This window comes from Oncorhynchus gorbuscha, linkage group LG15 (genome assembly GCF_021184085.1).
Source record: "Oncorhynchus gorbuscha isolate QuinsamMale2020 ecotype Even-year linkage group LG15, OgorEven_v1.0, whole genome shotgun sequence".
Classification (NCBI taxonomy): domain Eukaryota; kingdom Metazoa; phylum Chordata; class Actinopteri; order Salmoniformes; family Salmonidae; genus Oncorhynchus; species Oncorhynchus gorbuscha.
This window is the reverse complement of record NC_060187.1, coordinates 3934852-3951888: the sequence shown is the minus strand read 5'-3', so window position 1 is coordinate 3951888 and position 17037 is coordinate 3934852. Positions and strand designations below refer to the sequence as shown.

The 17037-nt window shown below is 44.6% G+C and overlaps 1 protein-coding gene across 1 annotated transcript in view; it reads left to right on the top strand.

Moving 5' to 3' along the window:
• The first annotated feature begins 9479 nt into the window (after positions 1–9479).
• Positions 9480–17037, top strand: part of LOC123996585 (angiomotin-like 2a) — a 13099-nt gene continuing 5541 nt past the window's right edge. The window contains exons 1-4 of the mRNA XM_046300063.1: positions 9480–9753; positions 12829–13648; positions 13948–14128; positions 16945–17037. The exon at positions 16945–17037 is cut by the window's right edge and continues 52 nt beyond it. Coding sequence (XP_046156019.1) covers positions 12906–13648; positions 13948–14128; positions 16945–17037 — 1017 coding nt within the window. The 5' untranslated portion in view covers positions 9480–9753; positions 12829–12905. The remainder of the gene's footprint in view (positions 9754–12828; positions 13649–13947; positions 14129–16944) is intronic.

Genomic DNA, 17037 nt, shown 5'->3' with positions numbered 1-17037 from the left:
GGACAGGCAGTACACCTGGCTGGCTAGATGGACAGGCAGTACACCTGGTTAGCTAGATGGACAGGCAGTACACCTGGTTAGCTAGATGGACAGGCAGTACACCTGGCTGGCTAGATGGACAGGCAGTACACCTGGCTGGCTAGATGGACAGGCAGGACACCTGGCTGGCTAGATGGACAGGCAGTACACCTGGTTAGCTAGATGGACAGGCAGCACACCTGGTTAGCTAGATGGACAGGCAGCACACTTGGTTGGCTAGATGGACAGGCAGGACACCTGGTTAGCTAGATGGACAGGCAGCACACCTGGTTGGCTAGATGGACAGGCAGGACACCTGGTTAGCTAGATGGACAGGCAGGACATCTGGTTAGCTAGATGGACAGGCAGCACACCTGGTTAGCTAGATGGACAGGCAGCACACCTGGTTGGCTAGATGGACAGGCAGGACACCTGGTTAGCTAGATGGACAGGCAGCACACCTGGTTAGCTAGATGGACAGGCAGCACACCTGGTTAGCTAGATGGACAGGCAGCACACCTGGTTAGCTAGATGGACAGGCAGCATACCTGGTTGGCTAGATGGACAGGCAGTACACCTGACAGGTGGGAGGATCCTTAACAAAGAATGCATCCCAAATGGAACCCTATTCCTATTCCCTATGTAGTGCACCCTGTTCCATATGTAGTGCACCATGTTCCCTATGTAGTGCACCCTGTTCCCTATGTAGTGCACCCTGTTCCCTATGTAGTGCACCCTGTTCCCTATGTAGTGCACCCTGTTCCCTATGTAGTGCACCCTGTTCCCTATGTAATGCACCCTGTCCCCTATGTAGTGCACCCTGTTCCCTATGTAGTGCACCCTGTTCCCTATGTAGTGCACCCTGTTCCCTATGTAATGCACCCTGTCCCCTATGTAGTGCACCCTGTTCCCTATGTAGTGCACCCTGTTCCCTATGTAGTGCACCCTGTTCCCTATGTAGTGCACCCTGTTCCCTATGTAATGCACCCTGTCCCCTATGTAGTGCACCCTGTTCCCTATGTAGTGCACCCTGTTCCCTATGTAGTGCACCCTGTTCCCTATGGGCTCTATTCAACAGTCATGGACTATTATGGAATAGGGTGCCATTTGTTATGCACCCTGGGACTGGTAGCACTGGACAGCAAGATAAGACTTAGTGCTGGAGAAATTGGTTACATTCAAATCTGCTATCCTGGTTCTGGGTCAGACCGCTGAGGACAGGCCTGATGGTTCTGAGTGAGACCGCTGAGGACAGGCCTGATGGTTCTGGGTCAGACCGCTGAGGACAGGCCTGATGGTTCTGGGTGAGACCGTTGAGGACAGGCCTGATGGTTCTGGGTCAGACCGTTGAGGACAGACCTGATGGTTCTGAGTGAGACCGTTGAGGACAGACCTGATGGTTCTGAGTGAGACCGTTGAGGACAGGCCTGATGGTTCTGGGTGAGACCGTTGAGGACAGACCTGATGGTTCTGGGTCAGACCGTTGAGGACAGGCCTGATGGTTCTGGGTCAGACCGTTGAGGACAGGCCTGATGGCTCTGAGTGAGACCGTTGAGGACAGGCCTGATGGCTCTGAGTGAGACCGTTGAGGACAGGCCTGATGGCTCTGAGTGAGACCGTTGAGGACAGACCTGATGGCTCTGAGTGAGACCGTTGAGGACAGACCTGATGGCTCTGAGTGAGACCGTTGAGGACAGACCTGATGGCTCTGAGTGAGACCGTTGAGGACAGACCTGATGGCTCTGAGTGAGACCGTTGAGGACAGGCCTGATGGTTCTGGGTCAGACCGTTGAGGACAGGCCTGATGGTTCTGGGTCAGACCGTTGAGGACAGGCCTGATGGTTCTGGGTCAGACCGTTGAGGACAGGGTCAGACCGTTGAGGACAGGCCTGATGGCTCTGAGTGAGACCGTTGAGGACAGGCCTGATGGTTCTGGGTCAGACAGTTGAGGACAGACCTGATGGTTCTGGGTCAGACCGTTGAGGACAGACCTGATGGCTCTGAGTGAGACCGTTGAGGACAGGCCTGATGCTACAAGCCCAGTGCATCTTGGAGCTGTAGTCTGTAAAGGAGAACGTGGCCCTCGGTGTAAATGTGTATCCTTGCCCCATGGGTAAATGTTATACCAGACAGGAGAAAGTATTTTCTTTTATTTGAAGGGCTTGTTTGAACTTGATGGTTGAGTGTGGAATGCCCTGAGTCGGCATTGCAAGACAACAGGTGCTGTACAACTGTAGAACTCAGTTCAGTTGTGCTGCTAGCTGTTACAACACAGACATACTTCAGTAAATGTTGTTTATCTCCAACTCTTCGACATAATCCTCATAGCGGGCTGGTATTTGTTTAGAGCAGTTTCTGAATGTGTCCCGTGCCCTTGCAACAAGTAACAATGAGCTGTTTCTCTATTCAGCATCTTAATGTGCCAGAAATGACAACAAGCTGGGGGGTTTTTAGGGAGAGAAAAAGCAATTGATTATTGTTTTTATGGATAATTTTTTGCCTTTTTGAGGTGATACCTTTTTCCTGTGGTGTGAATTACCACATGGTCTTTGGCAAACAGATGTGAGAAAAAAAAAGTAGCTATCGTTTATTCCATCACTAAACATTGTATCAAAAACAGCTAATGTCTTTGTGTGTATGTTCCAGAATATACTCCACTCCCTCCTTATGCACTGTTGTAGAACAGTAGGACTCCATAGTGCTGTTCCAGAACTCATTAATCCGCTTCCGGATCTAAATAAACACCCAGACATTACTGTCCCTACAGAAAGCATTTGATGTTTATGGATTTGAACACGCAAGCAGCCCTATTGTTCATCAAGAAAAAAAAAGCCCATTTCAATGGAAAATATCAGCGACTACGAGCCAGTACTTTCTCGAGACAGATGGGTTACCTCCCACAATGTTGTGAATGTGCGGCAGGTATCCTAGCAATTAAGAGTGTTGGGCTACGCGACCGGGAGACCCATGGGGCGGCGCACAATTGGCCCAGCTTCGTCCGGGTAAGGGGAGGATGAGACAAGGGATATCCTTGTCTCATCGCACACTAGTAACTCCTGTGGCGAGCCGGGCGCAGTGCACATTGACATGGTCGCCAGGTGAAACGGTGTTTCCTCCGACACATTGGTGCGGCTGGCTTCCGGGTTGGATGGGCATTGTGTCAAGAAGCAGTGCGGTTGGCTAGGTTGGGTTGTGTATCGGAGGACGCATGGCTCTCGACCTTCGCCTCTCCCGAGTCCGTACGGGAGTTGCAGCGATGAGACAAGACTGTAACTACCAATTGGATGCCACGAAACTGGGGAGAAAAAAGGGGTGAAAATACAACAACAAAAAATGTTTGGGCCAGTAACCGAGAGGTTGTCGGTTCAAATCCCTGAGCCGACTAGGTGAAAAATCTGTCCATCTGTCCTTGAGCAAGGCACTTAATCCCTAATTGCTCTGGATAAAACTTTGCTAAATGACTCAAATGTAAAGGTGCTGTTGCCCTGGGACTGCCCCGCCCCCAGCCCCGCCCCCCGGCAGCCTACACTTTGTTTTCCCCACCTCTCAGCCACAGCAGCAGCGGCTGGGGGGGGGGGGGCAGCCCCCATGGATATGCTAATATGAGGAATGTGGCCATTTCCTCCTTTAGCAGGGAAACAAAGGGAATGGAGAAGTCTCCTAACACAGGGCCGGTCGCACCCACTGCCTATAGGCTGCATTGTGCTGCTGCGGGCCCAGTCAAAGCCAGGCCGAATAACCCATTAACAGGTTCTGATGGTCCGAATGGCCTGTCCAGGTAGTTCCTATGTCTACATTTTCAGTCAATTCGGGGGAAGTAACCAGAAATGTTGATTCCTTATATTCACTGTGGAAATAAGGACATTGCTCTGTGGGGAAATCAGTTGTGTTTCTGAATTGGCTGGTTAAATGGCTTGCCTACTTCACATGTAATGTCTGCCTGTCTATTCACGGGTCGTTCTATTCGCCTGTATGTGTGTCACAGCACGGTCTGTCTGCTTCCAGCGACACATCTAATACACAATATATCTGTGTGCTTCACAGTTCACACAAACGAAAGGGGCTGGATTGAATTGTGTCTGAATGTGTGTTTCACACAAACGAAAGGGGGGATTGAATTGTGTTTGAATGTGTGTTTCACACGAATGAAAGGGGGGATTGAATTGTGTTTGAATGTGTGTTTCACACAAACGAAAGGGGGGATTGAATTGTGTTTGAATGTGTGTTTCACACGAATGAAAGGGGGGATTGAATTGTGTTTGAATGTGTGTTTCACACGAATGAAAGGGGGATTGAATTGTGTTTGAATGTGTGTTTCACACAAACGAAAGGGGGGGATTGAATTGTGTTTGAATGTGTGTTTCACACGAATGAAAGGGGGGATTGAATTGTGTTTGAATGTGTGTTTCACACAAACGAAAGGGGGGGGATTGAATTGTGTTTGAATGTGTGTTTCACACATCCATTTTTTGGTGACAAAGTCTGTTTCTCTGTCAGGGAAGTTTTCTAGGCAGATGGATGTGTTTATGGGCCTTTACTGTTCCTCGTCTCATTTCCCAGAATATGTGCTGATAACACAATCTAGTTTATGGGATACCAGTATGTATAGTATTACCATCTACAGATATACCAGTATGTATAGTATTACAGATACCAGTCTACAGATATACCAGTATGTATAGTATGTATATTACCATAGTACAGATATACCAGTATGTATAGTATACTACAGATATACCAGTATGTATAGTATTATACCATCTCTACAGATATACCAGTATGTATAGTACTACAGATATACCAGTATGTATAGTACTACAGATATACCAGTATGTATAGTATTACCATCTACAGATATACCAGTATGTATAGTACTACAGATATACCAGTATGTATAGTATTACAGATATACCAGTATATATAGTATTACCATCTACAGATATACCAGTATGTATAGTACTACAGATATACCAGTATGTATAGTATTACAGATATACCAGTATGTATAGTACTACAGATATACCAGTATGTATAGTACTACAGATATACCAGTATGTATAGTATTACCATCTACAGATATACCAGTATATATAGTATTACAGATATACCAGTATGTATAGTATTACAGATATACCAGTATGTATAGTACTACAGATATACCAGTATGTATAGTACTACAGATATACCAGATATACCAGTATGTATAGTATTACAGATATACAGATATACCAGTATATATAGTATTACAGATATACCAGTATATATAGTATTACAGATATACCAGTATGTATAGTATTACAGATATACCAGTATGTATAGTATTACCATCTACAGATATACCAGTATGTATAGTATTACAGATATACCAGTATATATAGTATTACAGATATACCAGTATGTATAGTATTACAGATATACCAGTATATATAGTATTACAGATATACCAGTATATATAGTATTACAGATATACCAGTATATACCAGTATGTATAGTATTACCATCTACAGATATACCAGTATGTATAGTATTACAGATATACCAGTATATATAGTATTACAGATATACCAGTATGTATAGTATTACAGATATACCAGTATGTATAGTATTACAGATATACCAGTATATATAGTATTACAGATATACCAGTATGTATAGTATTACCATCTACAGATATACCAGTATATATAGTATTACAGATATACCAGTATGTATAGTATTACAGATATACCAGTATGTATAGTATTACAGATATACCAGTATGTATAGTATTACAGATATACCAGTATGTATAGTATTACAGATATACCAGTATGTATAGTACTACAGATATACCAGTATATATAGTAATACCGACTAAAGCTAGTATACTGGCTCCATGGGAGGCAATAGGTTACTGTGTTTTTCTGGCAGGATATTATGTCAACAGTCACAAAACAGACAGTTTCAGGATGTGTTGTCCAAACGTTGTTACAACCCTCAACTACACAGAGTGTAAAAAACAAACAAATGAAGAACACCTTCCCAATATTGAGCTGCACTCCCCTTTTCAACCTCAGACGAGACTCAATTCGTCGGGGCGTGGACTCTACAAGGTGTTCGAAAGTGTTCCACAGGGATGCTGGACCATGTTGACTCCAATGCTTCCCAAACTTGTGTAACAGTTGGTTACATGTGCTTTTGGGCGGTGGTGGACCATTCTTGATACACACAGGAAACTGTTGAGCGTGAAAAATGTTTTTTGACACAGACTAGTGTCGCCTGGCAACTACTACCATACCGTTTTAAAATTGAGCAGACACTCAGCGCGACTTACAGTAATGAGTGCATACAGTACTAGTCAAAGGTTTGGACACACCTACTCATTCCAGGGTTTTTCTTTATTTTTTTTACTATTTTCTACATTGTAGAATAATAGTGAAGACAACAAAACTATGAAATAACACATGGAATCATGTAGTAATAAAAGAAAATGTCTTAATTAAATCAAAATACGTTTTATATTTTAGATTCTTCAAAGTAGCCACCCTTCTTTGTCTTGAGGACAGCTTTGCATCTCTTGGCATTCTCTCAACCAGCTTCACCAAGTGGATCTAACAAGTGACATCAACAAGGGATCATAGATTTCACCTGGTCTGTCTTTTTCATGGACAGAGCGGGTGTTTCTAATGTTTTGTACAGTCAGTTTATTTCCACTTCACTGTAAATGTAGATTTTTTAGGTATTTCTACTACTCGGAACAGAATCTCATATCATATGACCCTAGTTATCAGAAACGGTCTTCCCTAAAACTAGATTGTACTAGCTCTGTACAAAATCGTGTTTAGCCTAATTAAGGTGTAGGTTACTAAGCTTTCTGTGGGCATGTTATGTAAAATAACAGGCAGTTACAGGAGCTGGCTGAATGAATGCACGATGTGACAGTTGGCCCCCAACTGACATGTAGACTATGTGATGGTGAAATGTGGGTGTTTCAGACAAGACAAGGGTCTATGTTGTTTTGACAGAGTCGGCAAGTTGAGGCTTGTTACAGACACAAATGCAAGAACCACAACCTGAAGAAGAAACCTGGCTAAAAATAAGTCCATTCTCACCTTTGTCAGCATGTAGCCACTAGCCATCCTCTATCAGCCAGGCTAGCTGATCCTAGGGCCTAGGCAGCATCCCCCTCTCAACCAGACCAGCTGATCCTAGGGCCTAGGCAGCATCCTCCTCTCAGCCAGGCCAGCTGATCCTAGGGCCTAGGCAGCATCCTCCTCTCAGCCAGGCCAGCTGATCCTAGGGCCTAGGCAGCATCCTCCTCTCAACCAGACCAGCTGATCCTAGGGCCTAGGCAGCATCCTCCTCTCAGCCAGGCCAGCTGATCCTAGGGCCTAGGCAGCATCCTCCTCTCAGCCAGGCCAGCTGATCTTAGGGCCTAGGCAGCATCCTCCTCTCAGCCAGGCCAGCTGATCTTAGGGCCTAGGCAGCATCCTCTCTCAACCAGGCCAGCTGATCCTAGGGCCTAGGCAGCATCCTCCTCTCAGCCAGGCCAGCTGATCCTAGGGCCTAGGCAGCATCCTCCTCTCAGCCAGGCTAGCTGATCTTAGGGCCTAGGCATCATCCCCCTCTCAGCCAGGCTAGCTGATCTTAGGGCCTAGGCATCATCTGTCATGTTTTGTCTTATATTGTCTTGTCATTTTGCTTTCCCTTCTGTTCGTTTTCCCCCTGCTGGTCTTTTTAGGTTCGTTCCCTTTTTTCTATCTCCCTCCCTCTCTCTCTTCTCTCTATCGTTCCGTTCCTGCTCCCAGCTGTTCCTATTCCCCTAATCAATCATCTAATCTTTTCACACCTGTTCCGTATCTTGCCCTCTGATTAGAGTCCCTATTTCTCCCCTTGTCTTCCGTTTCTGTCCTGTCGGATCCTTGTATATTGTTCACCGTGCTGTGTCTTTGTCTCGCCCTGTCGTGTCGTGTTTCCCTCAGATGCTGCGTGTGAGCAGGTGTCTGAGTCTGCTACGGTCGGTGCCTTCCCGAGGCAACCTACAGTTTATGGTCGAGTCTCCAGTCTGTCCTCGTCACTACGAGTGGAATTGTTTTTTATGCTTTGTTTACCGCTCCGATTTGTCTAGGAGTATTGCATATTTCCTTTACTGGAATAAAGACTCTGTTTTCGCCAAGTCGCTTTTGGGTCCTCATTCACCTGCATAACATCATCCCCCTCTCAGCCAGGCTAGCTGATCTTAGGGCCTAGGCAGCATCCTCCTCTCAGCCAGGCTAGCTGATCTTAGGGCCTAGGCAGCTTCCTCCTATGCAGCATGTGTGTGAAGAATGCAGGACAGCAAGGACCAGGGGGTTTGTGTTGGTTAGTCCTGGGTAACATCCCAAATGGCACCCTATTCCCTATATAGTACACTACTTTTGACCGGAGCCATGGATCCTGGTCAAAATTAGTGCACTAAACAGGGAATAGGCTGCCATTTGTGGTGATGAAGGTGCTCCCATGCAGCAGATGGCAGGGCTGTCCCCTCCTCCCCTCCTCCCCTCCTCCCCTCCTCTCCTCCTGGTCATGTCTGCTGTGAGAAGAACAATGCATCTCTTCTCTCAGAGCTAACCCTGATTAGGGAGGGGACATGGTTTTCACCCCCAGACAGCTGGCAGGCAGCGGGCCTCACACACCCGGCTGGCACACACCCCTCACACACACACACACTCCACCATGTCCACACAGACATAGACTCCACAATTACCCGGCACGGGCCTCAGCTTAAATATTTACCAGGCACATGCAAATAAAAGGCCTTTAAAAAAATAATAATAATAACAATCAATGATGCTTCACTTTAACTTTAAATGTTCACTGCTGCTCATCTTCAGCTTCCATGTCTAGTTTATGTTACTACGTTAATGCTATGTTTTGGATTTTAGCACAGAAACGTGTGCCTGAATTGCAGGTAGGTTAGTAAGCTTGATCCAAGCAGTACATTTGCCATGGTTTATTAATCAAATCAATTCAATGTATTTTATAAAGCCCAGCAGTTGTCATCATGTGTTATAGGGATTGCTCGGATTACATTTTCCACAAGGACAATAAAACAACGGGTAAAATCACGATAGAATATTTCTTGATAGAATATTTCACGATATAATATTTCTTGGTATAATTGTGTATGGTAAACTATATGAGGAGTTTATAATGTTGTGAAAATTAAAGTCCGTTTAAAACTAATGCTCTGCTTCACAATAGTGCCCCGATTTTCTCTTTCTAGTCACAGCGTGCTATAGCTAATTACTTCATCTCCCCAACTGCTAACAACAACGAAACGCTTTACATTACACAGGCAGGCGACTACCAGCTGTCTCCCTGCTATGTGCACGGTGCTGCTCAGCTCTGCTCTGCGGTCCCGACTCTACTCGCCCTGCCCCCTTCTCTCGCTGTGCGCGCTGCGCTCTGCGGTTCTGATCTCTGAGGGACTCCGAGCTCTCGCATTCCAACCATTCCAGTCTCCGCGAACAATCGACCCTCAGTTATTTATGAGCAGCGCTTTCTCTCTCTCTCGACTCAGTCTGTTGTGAAAGCTTCTCGGAGACGCACACCGTAGCAGTGCACTCTCTCAGCGGAACGTAGTATACTCAGGATACGAATTTATACTTTACAGTTATAGGAAGTTCTACTAGGATTACATTACGTTTAAAAGAAATATAAACGATATAGACCTACGGCGTCCACAACTTGTTTCCGTGATGACAATGTAAATAGGTAAGATTATAGTTTTGTTGCTTTTTTGAAATGAGTTACTTTACGCATGGTGGGATAGGTCTTTCAAAGTAGGACTTTAGGCGCAAATTCTGTTTTTTCCCCCTTTTGACTTTATTATAAGACCAAAATAATATGTGGATAGATTGTAAGAAAGGATAGTTAATGTTGTAATAGTTGTCATTTGAATTCAGAATCACACACACACACACACACACACACACACACACACACACACACACACACACACACACACACACACACACACACACACACACACACACACACACACACACACACACACACACACACACACACACACACACACACACACACACACATGTAATAAGTAGGAATGTCGGCTTTATTCTGTGATCATGCCTGTCTAAGGAGCCGCTGTAGACAATAGAGACTTTATTTCAACTTTATTGGCGCTGCTTATCAATTGGTTTATTGGGCTGTATGTTTTATGTTCCTCGTTGAGACAGGAATGTTGTCAGACATGGGGAGGCTGCAGTTTTAGTTCACGCTCTCTCTCTATTCATTGTGGCTATGTGTGTTGGCCATAGAGGCTATAGAGAATTTAGTCCCACATATACACACCATTTAGATTGTATAGTAAACAACACACAATAGCCTCAAGGAATGTGTGGCTTGACATCTGTCATAATATGTGAAATGTTCTGGAAAGTTTTTAAAAAAAGGCCAGGTTAGAGTGTAGGGACGGCAGGGTGGCCTAGTGGTTAGAGTGTAGGGACGGCAGGGTGGCCTAGTGGTTAGAGTGTAGGGACGGCAGGTCAGCCTAGTGGTTTGAGTGTTGGACTAGTAACCGAAAGGTTGCAAGTTCAAATCTCCGACCTGACAAGGTACAACGCTGTCATTCTGCCCCCTAACAGGCAGTTAACCCACTGTTCCTAGGCCGTCATTGAAAATAAGAATTTGTTCTTAACTGACTTGCGTAGTTAAAAAAAAAATAGTGATTAGGCAATTGATTGGAATCTGCAACGTTTGCAGCAGGAAATGACTGACTCAATATAATAATATCCACAAATAAACTGTCCCTTAACTACAATACTTCTCGTTTTGGGCTTTTCAAAAATAATCTATAGTGACATATGGCATGACCTGCTAATATAAGCCCATGCTATTCAGAGCATATGGTATGCTTGCATTTATGCTACCCTAAACGCAATTTAGAATTGCCCATACCATACATAATATATTGACATATATTTCAAATACAAATATGGAATATATGTACCAATATTTGAAACACACATCTAAATATATGTCTATGTCACATATTTTATATAAATATATTTACATTTTTATTTTTGTATTTAAATTTTTTATTTTTTTTTAAATAAATATGTTTTAATATTTTTTACATGTGTAAATATATTTACGAGTATTGCTTATCCATATATGGTAGTGTGCATTTTACATACATGTGCTATTCATATATTTACATGTATTTAAAATATATATATATATTTAACATTATGCATGACTATTTATGGTCAATATATTTCTATATGAATAAGACATATTTTTATATATGAGTAATACATAGTTCATAATGTATGGTGATATATGTTTAAGAAATGTAATTAAATGCATGTCAAAATGCAACGTAAAAACCACAAGGAATTAACACAAAAAAAATGGATTGCTTCCATTTTTGAGCTCAGAAAGCCACTGCAAGGTCGCATCTGAAAAACAAAATATAGTGTACAAATGGACCTCTGTGCACTTATCAACTCTATTTGAAAATAAGATCTTTAGACAAGTGAACAGAAACTCAGCAGGGAAGAAAAAAAAATCCACACAAGATTGTTTTTTAAATGAAGGGTTAATGTTTGACTACCCAATGAGATCGGGCTACCTGACTTGGTTAGGCTCCACTGTAAGCAAATGTTCAGTCGGAGCCAGTTGCAGGTTAGGTGAATTACAAGTTAGGATAACTAAATTGGCAGGTTAGGTGAATTAACGTGCCGGGTTAGGTGAATTCATGTGGTAGGTTGGAATAATTCGGTTAGGAAAAGAGTTAGGGTAAGGATTAGTCGACCACATGAGTTAGCCAGACTTAATCAGGTCGTGACAAATGTTCATGAACATCAGATTGATACTTACTATGCAGATTCCTTAACCTCCAGTGTCCATTTTCAGACTCACAACTTGACAGTTACCCTGTGAATAATGCAGAGATAGAAAGTCAGTGAAACATTTCCAAGACTAAGAATTAGGGGTTAATGTTTAGGAACTAGCTAGCTAAATGATACAAAACATTAACTTACATTGGTTGGGGTCTGTCCATTGGGAGTTGAGGCTCCAGAGGCTTATAAACAGTTCTGATGTTGCTTCCAGTGACAGTTTGGAACTCGGTAGAGTGAGTGTTGCAACCCGAGGACAGGTTTTTACGCGCCATGCGCCTCAGCACCTCGGCGGTCTCGTTCTGTGAGATTGTGTGGCCTGCCACTTCGCGGCTCAGCCGTTGTTGCTCCTAGACAAATCCACTTCATAATAACAGCACTTACAGCTCTAGCAGGGCAGCTCTAGCAGGGCAGCTCTAGCAGGACAGCTCTAGCAGGACAGCTCTAGCAGGGCAGCTCTAGCCGGGCAGCTCTAGCAGGGCAGCTCTAGCAGGGCAGCTCTAGCAGGACAGCTCTAGCCGGGCAGCTCTAGCAGGGCAGCTCTAGCAGGGCAGCTCTAGCAGGGCAGCTCTAGCAGGGCAGCTCTAGCAGGGCAGACATTTGTTGGAAAGGTGGCATCCTATGACGGTGCCACGTTGAAAGTCACTGAACTCTTCTGTAAAGGCCATTCTACTGCCAATGTTGGTCTATACACCTGTCAGCAGCGGGTGTGGCTGAAATAGCCAAATCCACTCATTTAAATGGGCGTCCACAGACTTTTGTATATATAGTGTATGCTTTTTGATGACATTATATCATTATGAGATGACTATTAGATCGTGTAAGGGGGTAATGCATGATCAATTATAACGGCATCATAGTGCATTATAAGACTTGTAGATGTAGTATTTGATTTAACTAATTATCTTTCTGCTCCTGTCTCTAGATCTGTGGTTAACTAATAATCCAAACCACCAAAGTTCAACACAGCACATTCACTTATATATTCTCTGATTGACTGAGATGAGAACTGCTGAGGAGTCTTCTGGTACGGTTCTACACCGTCTAATCCAGGAGCAGCTCCGTTACGGGAACCCCACGGACACCCGTACCCTCCTGGCCATCCAGCAGCAGGCCCTGCGTGGAGGCAGCAACAGCAGCGGAGGAGGCGGTACCGGATCACCCCGCTCCTCTCTGGAGAGCCTGACCCAGGAAGAGTCCCAGTTCATCCACATGTCCACCAGACAGGACCCCCAGGGTCAGGAGTACCAGGGGGACTACAAACACTGTGAGAGGGACTCCGTGTGTCACCTCTACCAGCTCCACAGACACGGAGAGGAGCTGCCCACCTATGAGGAGGCCAAGGCTCACTCTCAGTACCTGGCCTCGGTAGGAGCCCAGCGGGGTCAGGGGCTTGAGGTGATGGATCACCAGGGAGGGGGCCAATGGGATTTGAAACGGGAGCACGCCCGCTCCCTCAGTGAACGGCTCATGCAGCTCTCCCTGGAGAGGAACGGTGAATCATGTGGATCCAGAGACAGTCTGCCCCTCAGCTCAACACAGAGTTACCCACAGCTTTCCAATGGCCACTGTGGGCCTGTTGACCACCAGGGACCAGAGTCTCTCCAGTACCCCGATCAGAGGGGACCTCCCCCGGATTACTACCCCTTCCTGGTCAGGCCTCCTGGATACATGCTCAGCCACTCACAGGAGACACACGGACACTACCACCAGGAACCCCCTCCCCCATTCCACTCCCAGCACAGGTAAATAGAACACACACACAAGACAAGCCAATATGAATGACATTATATGGAATATGGGTTCCCAGTTCATTTAAATAATTTCTATAATTCATTTTTATTTTGCCTTTCTTTAGCCAGATAAGTCATGGAGAACGAGTTCTCTTTTACAATAACGACCAGTATCCCTGTGTTATCTATATGGGATGAATATACCCCGATGACTCTACTTGGTTATAACCACGTCAATGATGCAGTTTGATTCAATGATTCAAAGTATTATAGATATAGATGTACTCCATCCTCTCCTCTATTCTCCTTAGGTATGAACCTGCCCATGCCCAGATGATTCGCCACAGTGTCCAGTCTGGTCCAGAGGTCTACATGAGCCACGCCAACCCCAGTACCCACAACAACAGTGCCCAGATGGACCTGTTGAGGGAAAATGAGAGACTAAGGAAAGAGCTGGAGGGGTACAGCGAGAAGGCTGCCAGACTTCAGAAGGTGAGAGACTACTTGGATGCGTCCCAAATGATACCCTATTCCCTATATAGTGCACTACTTTAGACCAGAACCCAATGGCACCATATTCCCTATATAGTGCACTACTTTAGACCAGAACCCTATGGCACCCTATTCCCTATATACGGTGCATTGAAAAAGTATTCATCCCCCTTGGCGTTTTTCCTAGTTTGTTGCATTATAGCCTGTAATTTAAAACACATTTTTCATTTGGATTTCAACAAAGAGACCAATGATAACCCTGAAGGAGCTGCAAAGTTCCACAGCGGAGACTGGATTATCTGTCCATAGGACCACTTTAAGCCGTACACTCTATAGAGCTGGGCTTTACGGAAGAGTGGCCAGAAAAAAGCCATTGCTTAAAAAAAAAGAAGCAAACACATTTGGTGTTCGCCAAAAGGCACGTGGGAGACTCCCTAAACATATGGAAGAAGGTACTCTGGTCAGTTGAGACTAAAATGTAGCTTTTTGGCCATCAAGGAAAACTCTATGTCTGGCACAAACCCAACAACTCTCATCACCCCAAGAACACCATCCCCACGGTGAAGCATGGTGGTGGCACCTTCATGCTGTGGTGATGTTTTTCATCGGCAGTGACTGGGAAACTGGTCAGAATTGAAGGAATGATGGCGCTAAATATAGGGAAATTGTTGAGGGAAACCGGTTTCAGTAATTCCAGAGATTTGAGACTGGGATGGAGGTTCACCTTCCAGCAGGACAATGACCCTAAGCATACTGCTAAAGAAACACTTGAGTGGTTTAAGGGGAAACATTTAAATGTCTTGGAATGGCCTAGTCAAAGCCCAGACCTAAATCCAATTGAGAATCTGTGGTATGACTTGAAGATTGCTGTACACCAGCAGGAACCCATCCAACTTGAAGGAGCTGGAGCAGTTGTCCCTTGAAGAATCAGCATAATCCCAGTGGCTAGATGTGCAAAGTTTATAGAGACATACCCCAAGAGACTTGCAGCTGTAATTTCTGCAAAAGGTGACTCAACGAAGTATTGACTTTGGGGGATGAATAGTTATGCACGCTCAAGTTTTTCAGTTTTTTTTTGTCTTAATTTTTTTATATTTATTAAAATATTGTGCATCTTCAAAGTGGTAGACATGTTGTGTAAATCAAAATATACAAACCACCCAAAAATCTATTTTAATTTCAGGTTGTAAGGCAACAAAATAGGAAAATGCCAAAGGGGGTGAATACTTTCACTAGCCACTGTATTGCACTACTTTTCACCAGAGCCCTATGGGTCCTGAACAAAATGGCACCCTATTCCCTATGAGCCCTGGTCTAAAGTAGTGCACTATAAAAGGTATAGGATGCCATTGGGGACACAATCCTAATTAGTAACCTTGAATGACTCTGTCACAGCATACAGCATATAGGAGTCTGACTGCTTGTAACATAGTTTATTGACAGTAATAGTTATGAGTATCATTACAATAGATAAGCATGAATAGGTTTTTATTTCTAAGCCCTGTTGGCTCACAGAGGGTTTAGAGGTAGATAGTGAAGTATACACCTGTGTGTGTGTGTGTGTGTGTGTGTGTGTGTGTGTGTGTGTGTGTGTGTGTGTGTGTGTGTGTGTGTGTGTGTGTGTGTGTGTGTGTGTGTGTGTGTGTGTGTGTGTGTGTGTGTGTGTGTGTGTGTGTGTGTGTGTGTGTGTGTGTTTGCCAATGCTGCATATAAGTGAGATTAGCCCTCTAGCTGTGCTGTAGCAGGAATGTGCACCGTGGTCAGACCACAGGGACTTTTCTGTTCATTCTGGAATCATTCATTTCTAGTAACAGACAGAGACTCATACCCAGGTTATTTTAGTAACAGACAGACTCATACCCAGGTTATTTTAGTAACAGACAGAGACTCATACCCAGGTTATTTTAGTAACAGACACTCATACCCAGGTTATTTTAGTAACAGACAGAAACTCATACCCAGGTTATTTTAGTAACAGACATAGACTCATACCCAGGTTATTTTAGTAACAGACATAGACTCATACCCAGGTTATTTTAGTAACAGACAGAGACTCATACACAGGTTATTTTCACATATGAAAGTACATTGAGAAGACACTTCTGTCTGTCTTTTCATTCAAGACTCCACCTCTTCACATGGAAGCTTATGACTACATTCCTTAAAACTTTATTTGCTACTTGTGGGGGAATTGTCACGCATTGTGCTTGCTACCTGATAGTGTCTTATTAACATGGTTAATGTTGAAGGTACTAGTAGTGCTCCTGTTTCAGAGACCGGACTGTTCTCTATATCTCTGGCTCCTTTGTCCTCCTGCCTCTCCCCTTCCTGTTCCTCCTTATCCTGCTCCCGCTCCTCCTCCTGCTCCAGCCTCCTCCACGTTGGCAGAATGCCACGAGGAGACATGAACGCCCTGACACCTGGGACTCATAACCGCTCTGTTAGGAATGTGGATTCCCACTTGTCTTTAGGAGCAAAGTGTTAGTCATTCGCTTAGGGCACACTGCAGTACTTCCACAATGAACAGGCCAGCCAAGCCATTCACATGTCTCATACATTCTGTATGACATCACAGTCTTGTGAGACCGTGGATTTCTTTAGGGTCAGGTCTTAAAACCTGCTTTTTTTTAATGCTGCTTTTCCACTGTCGGACTTTGGACCAGAGTTTTCAAGCTTTTATGTTTCCACATCTGAGCCACCCCCCCCCACACCACCAAAAAAAAGCCCCTCAAAATGTGACCACTGGTGGGGATGATCTGTGTTTAAAGCTAGAGACCCTCGGACTGACAGTGTCCTCCTCTTGTGTTTCCCTCCAGCTGGAAGGAGAGATCCAGAGGATATCTGAGGCCTACGAGACCCTGATGAAGGGCTCAGCCAAGAGAGAGACCCTGGAGAAAACCATGAGGAAC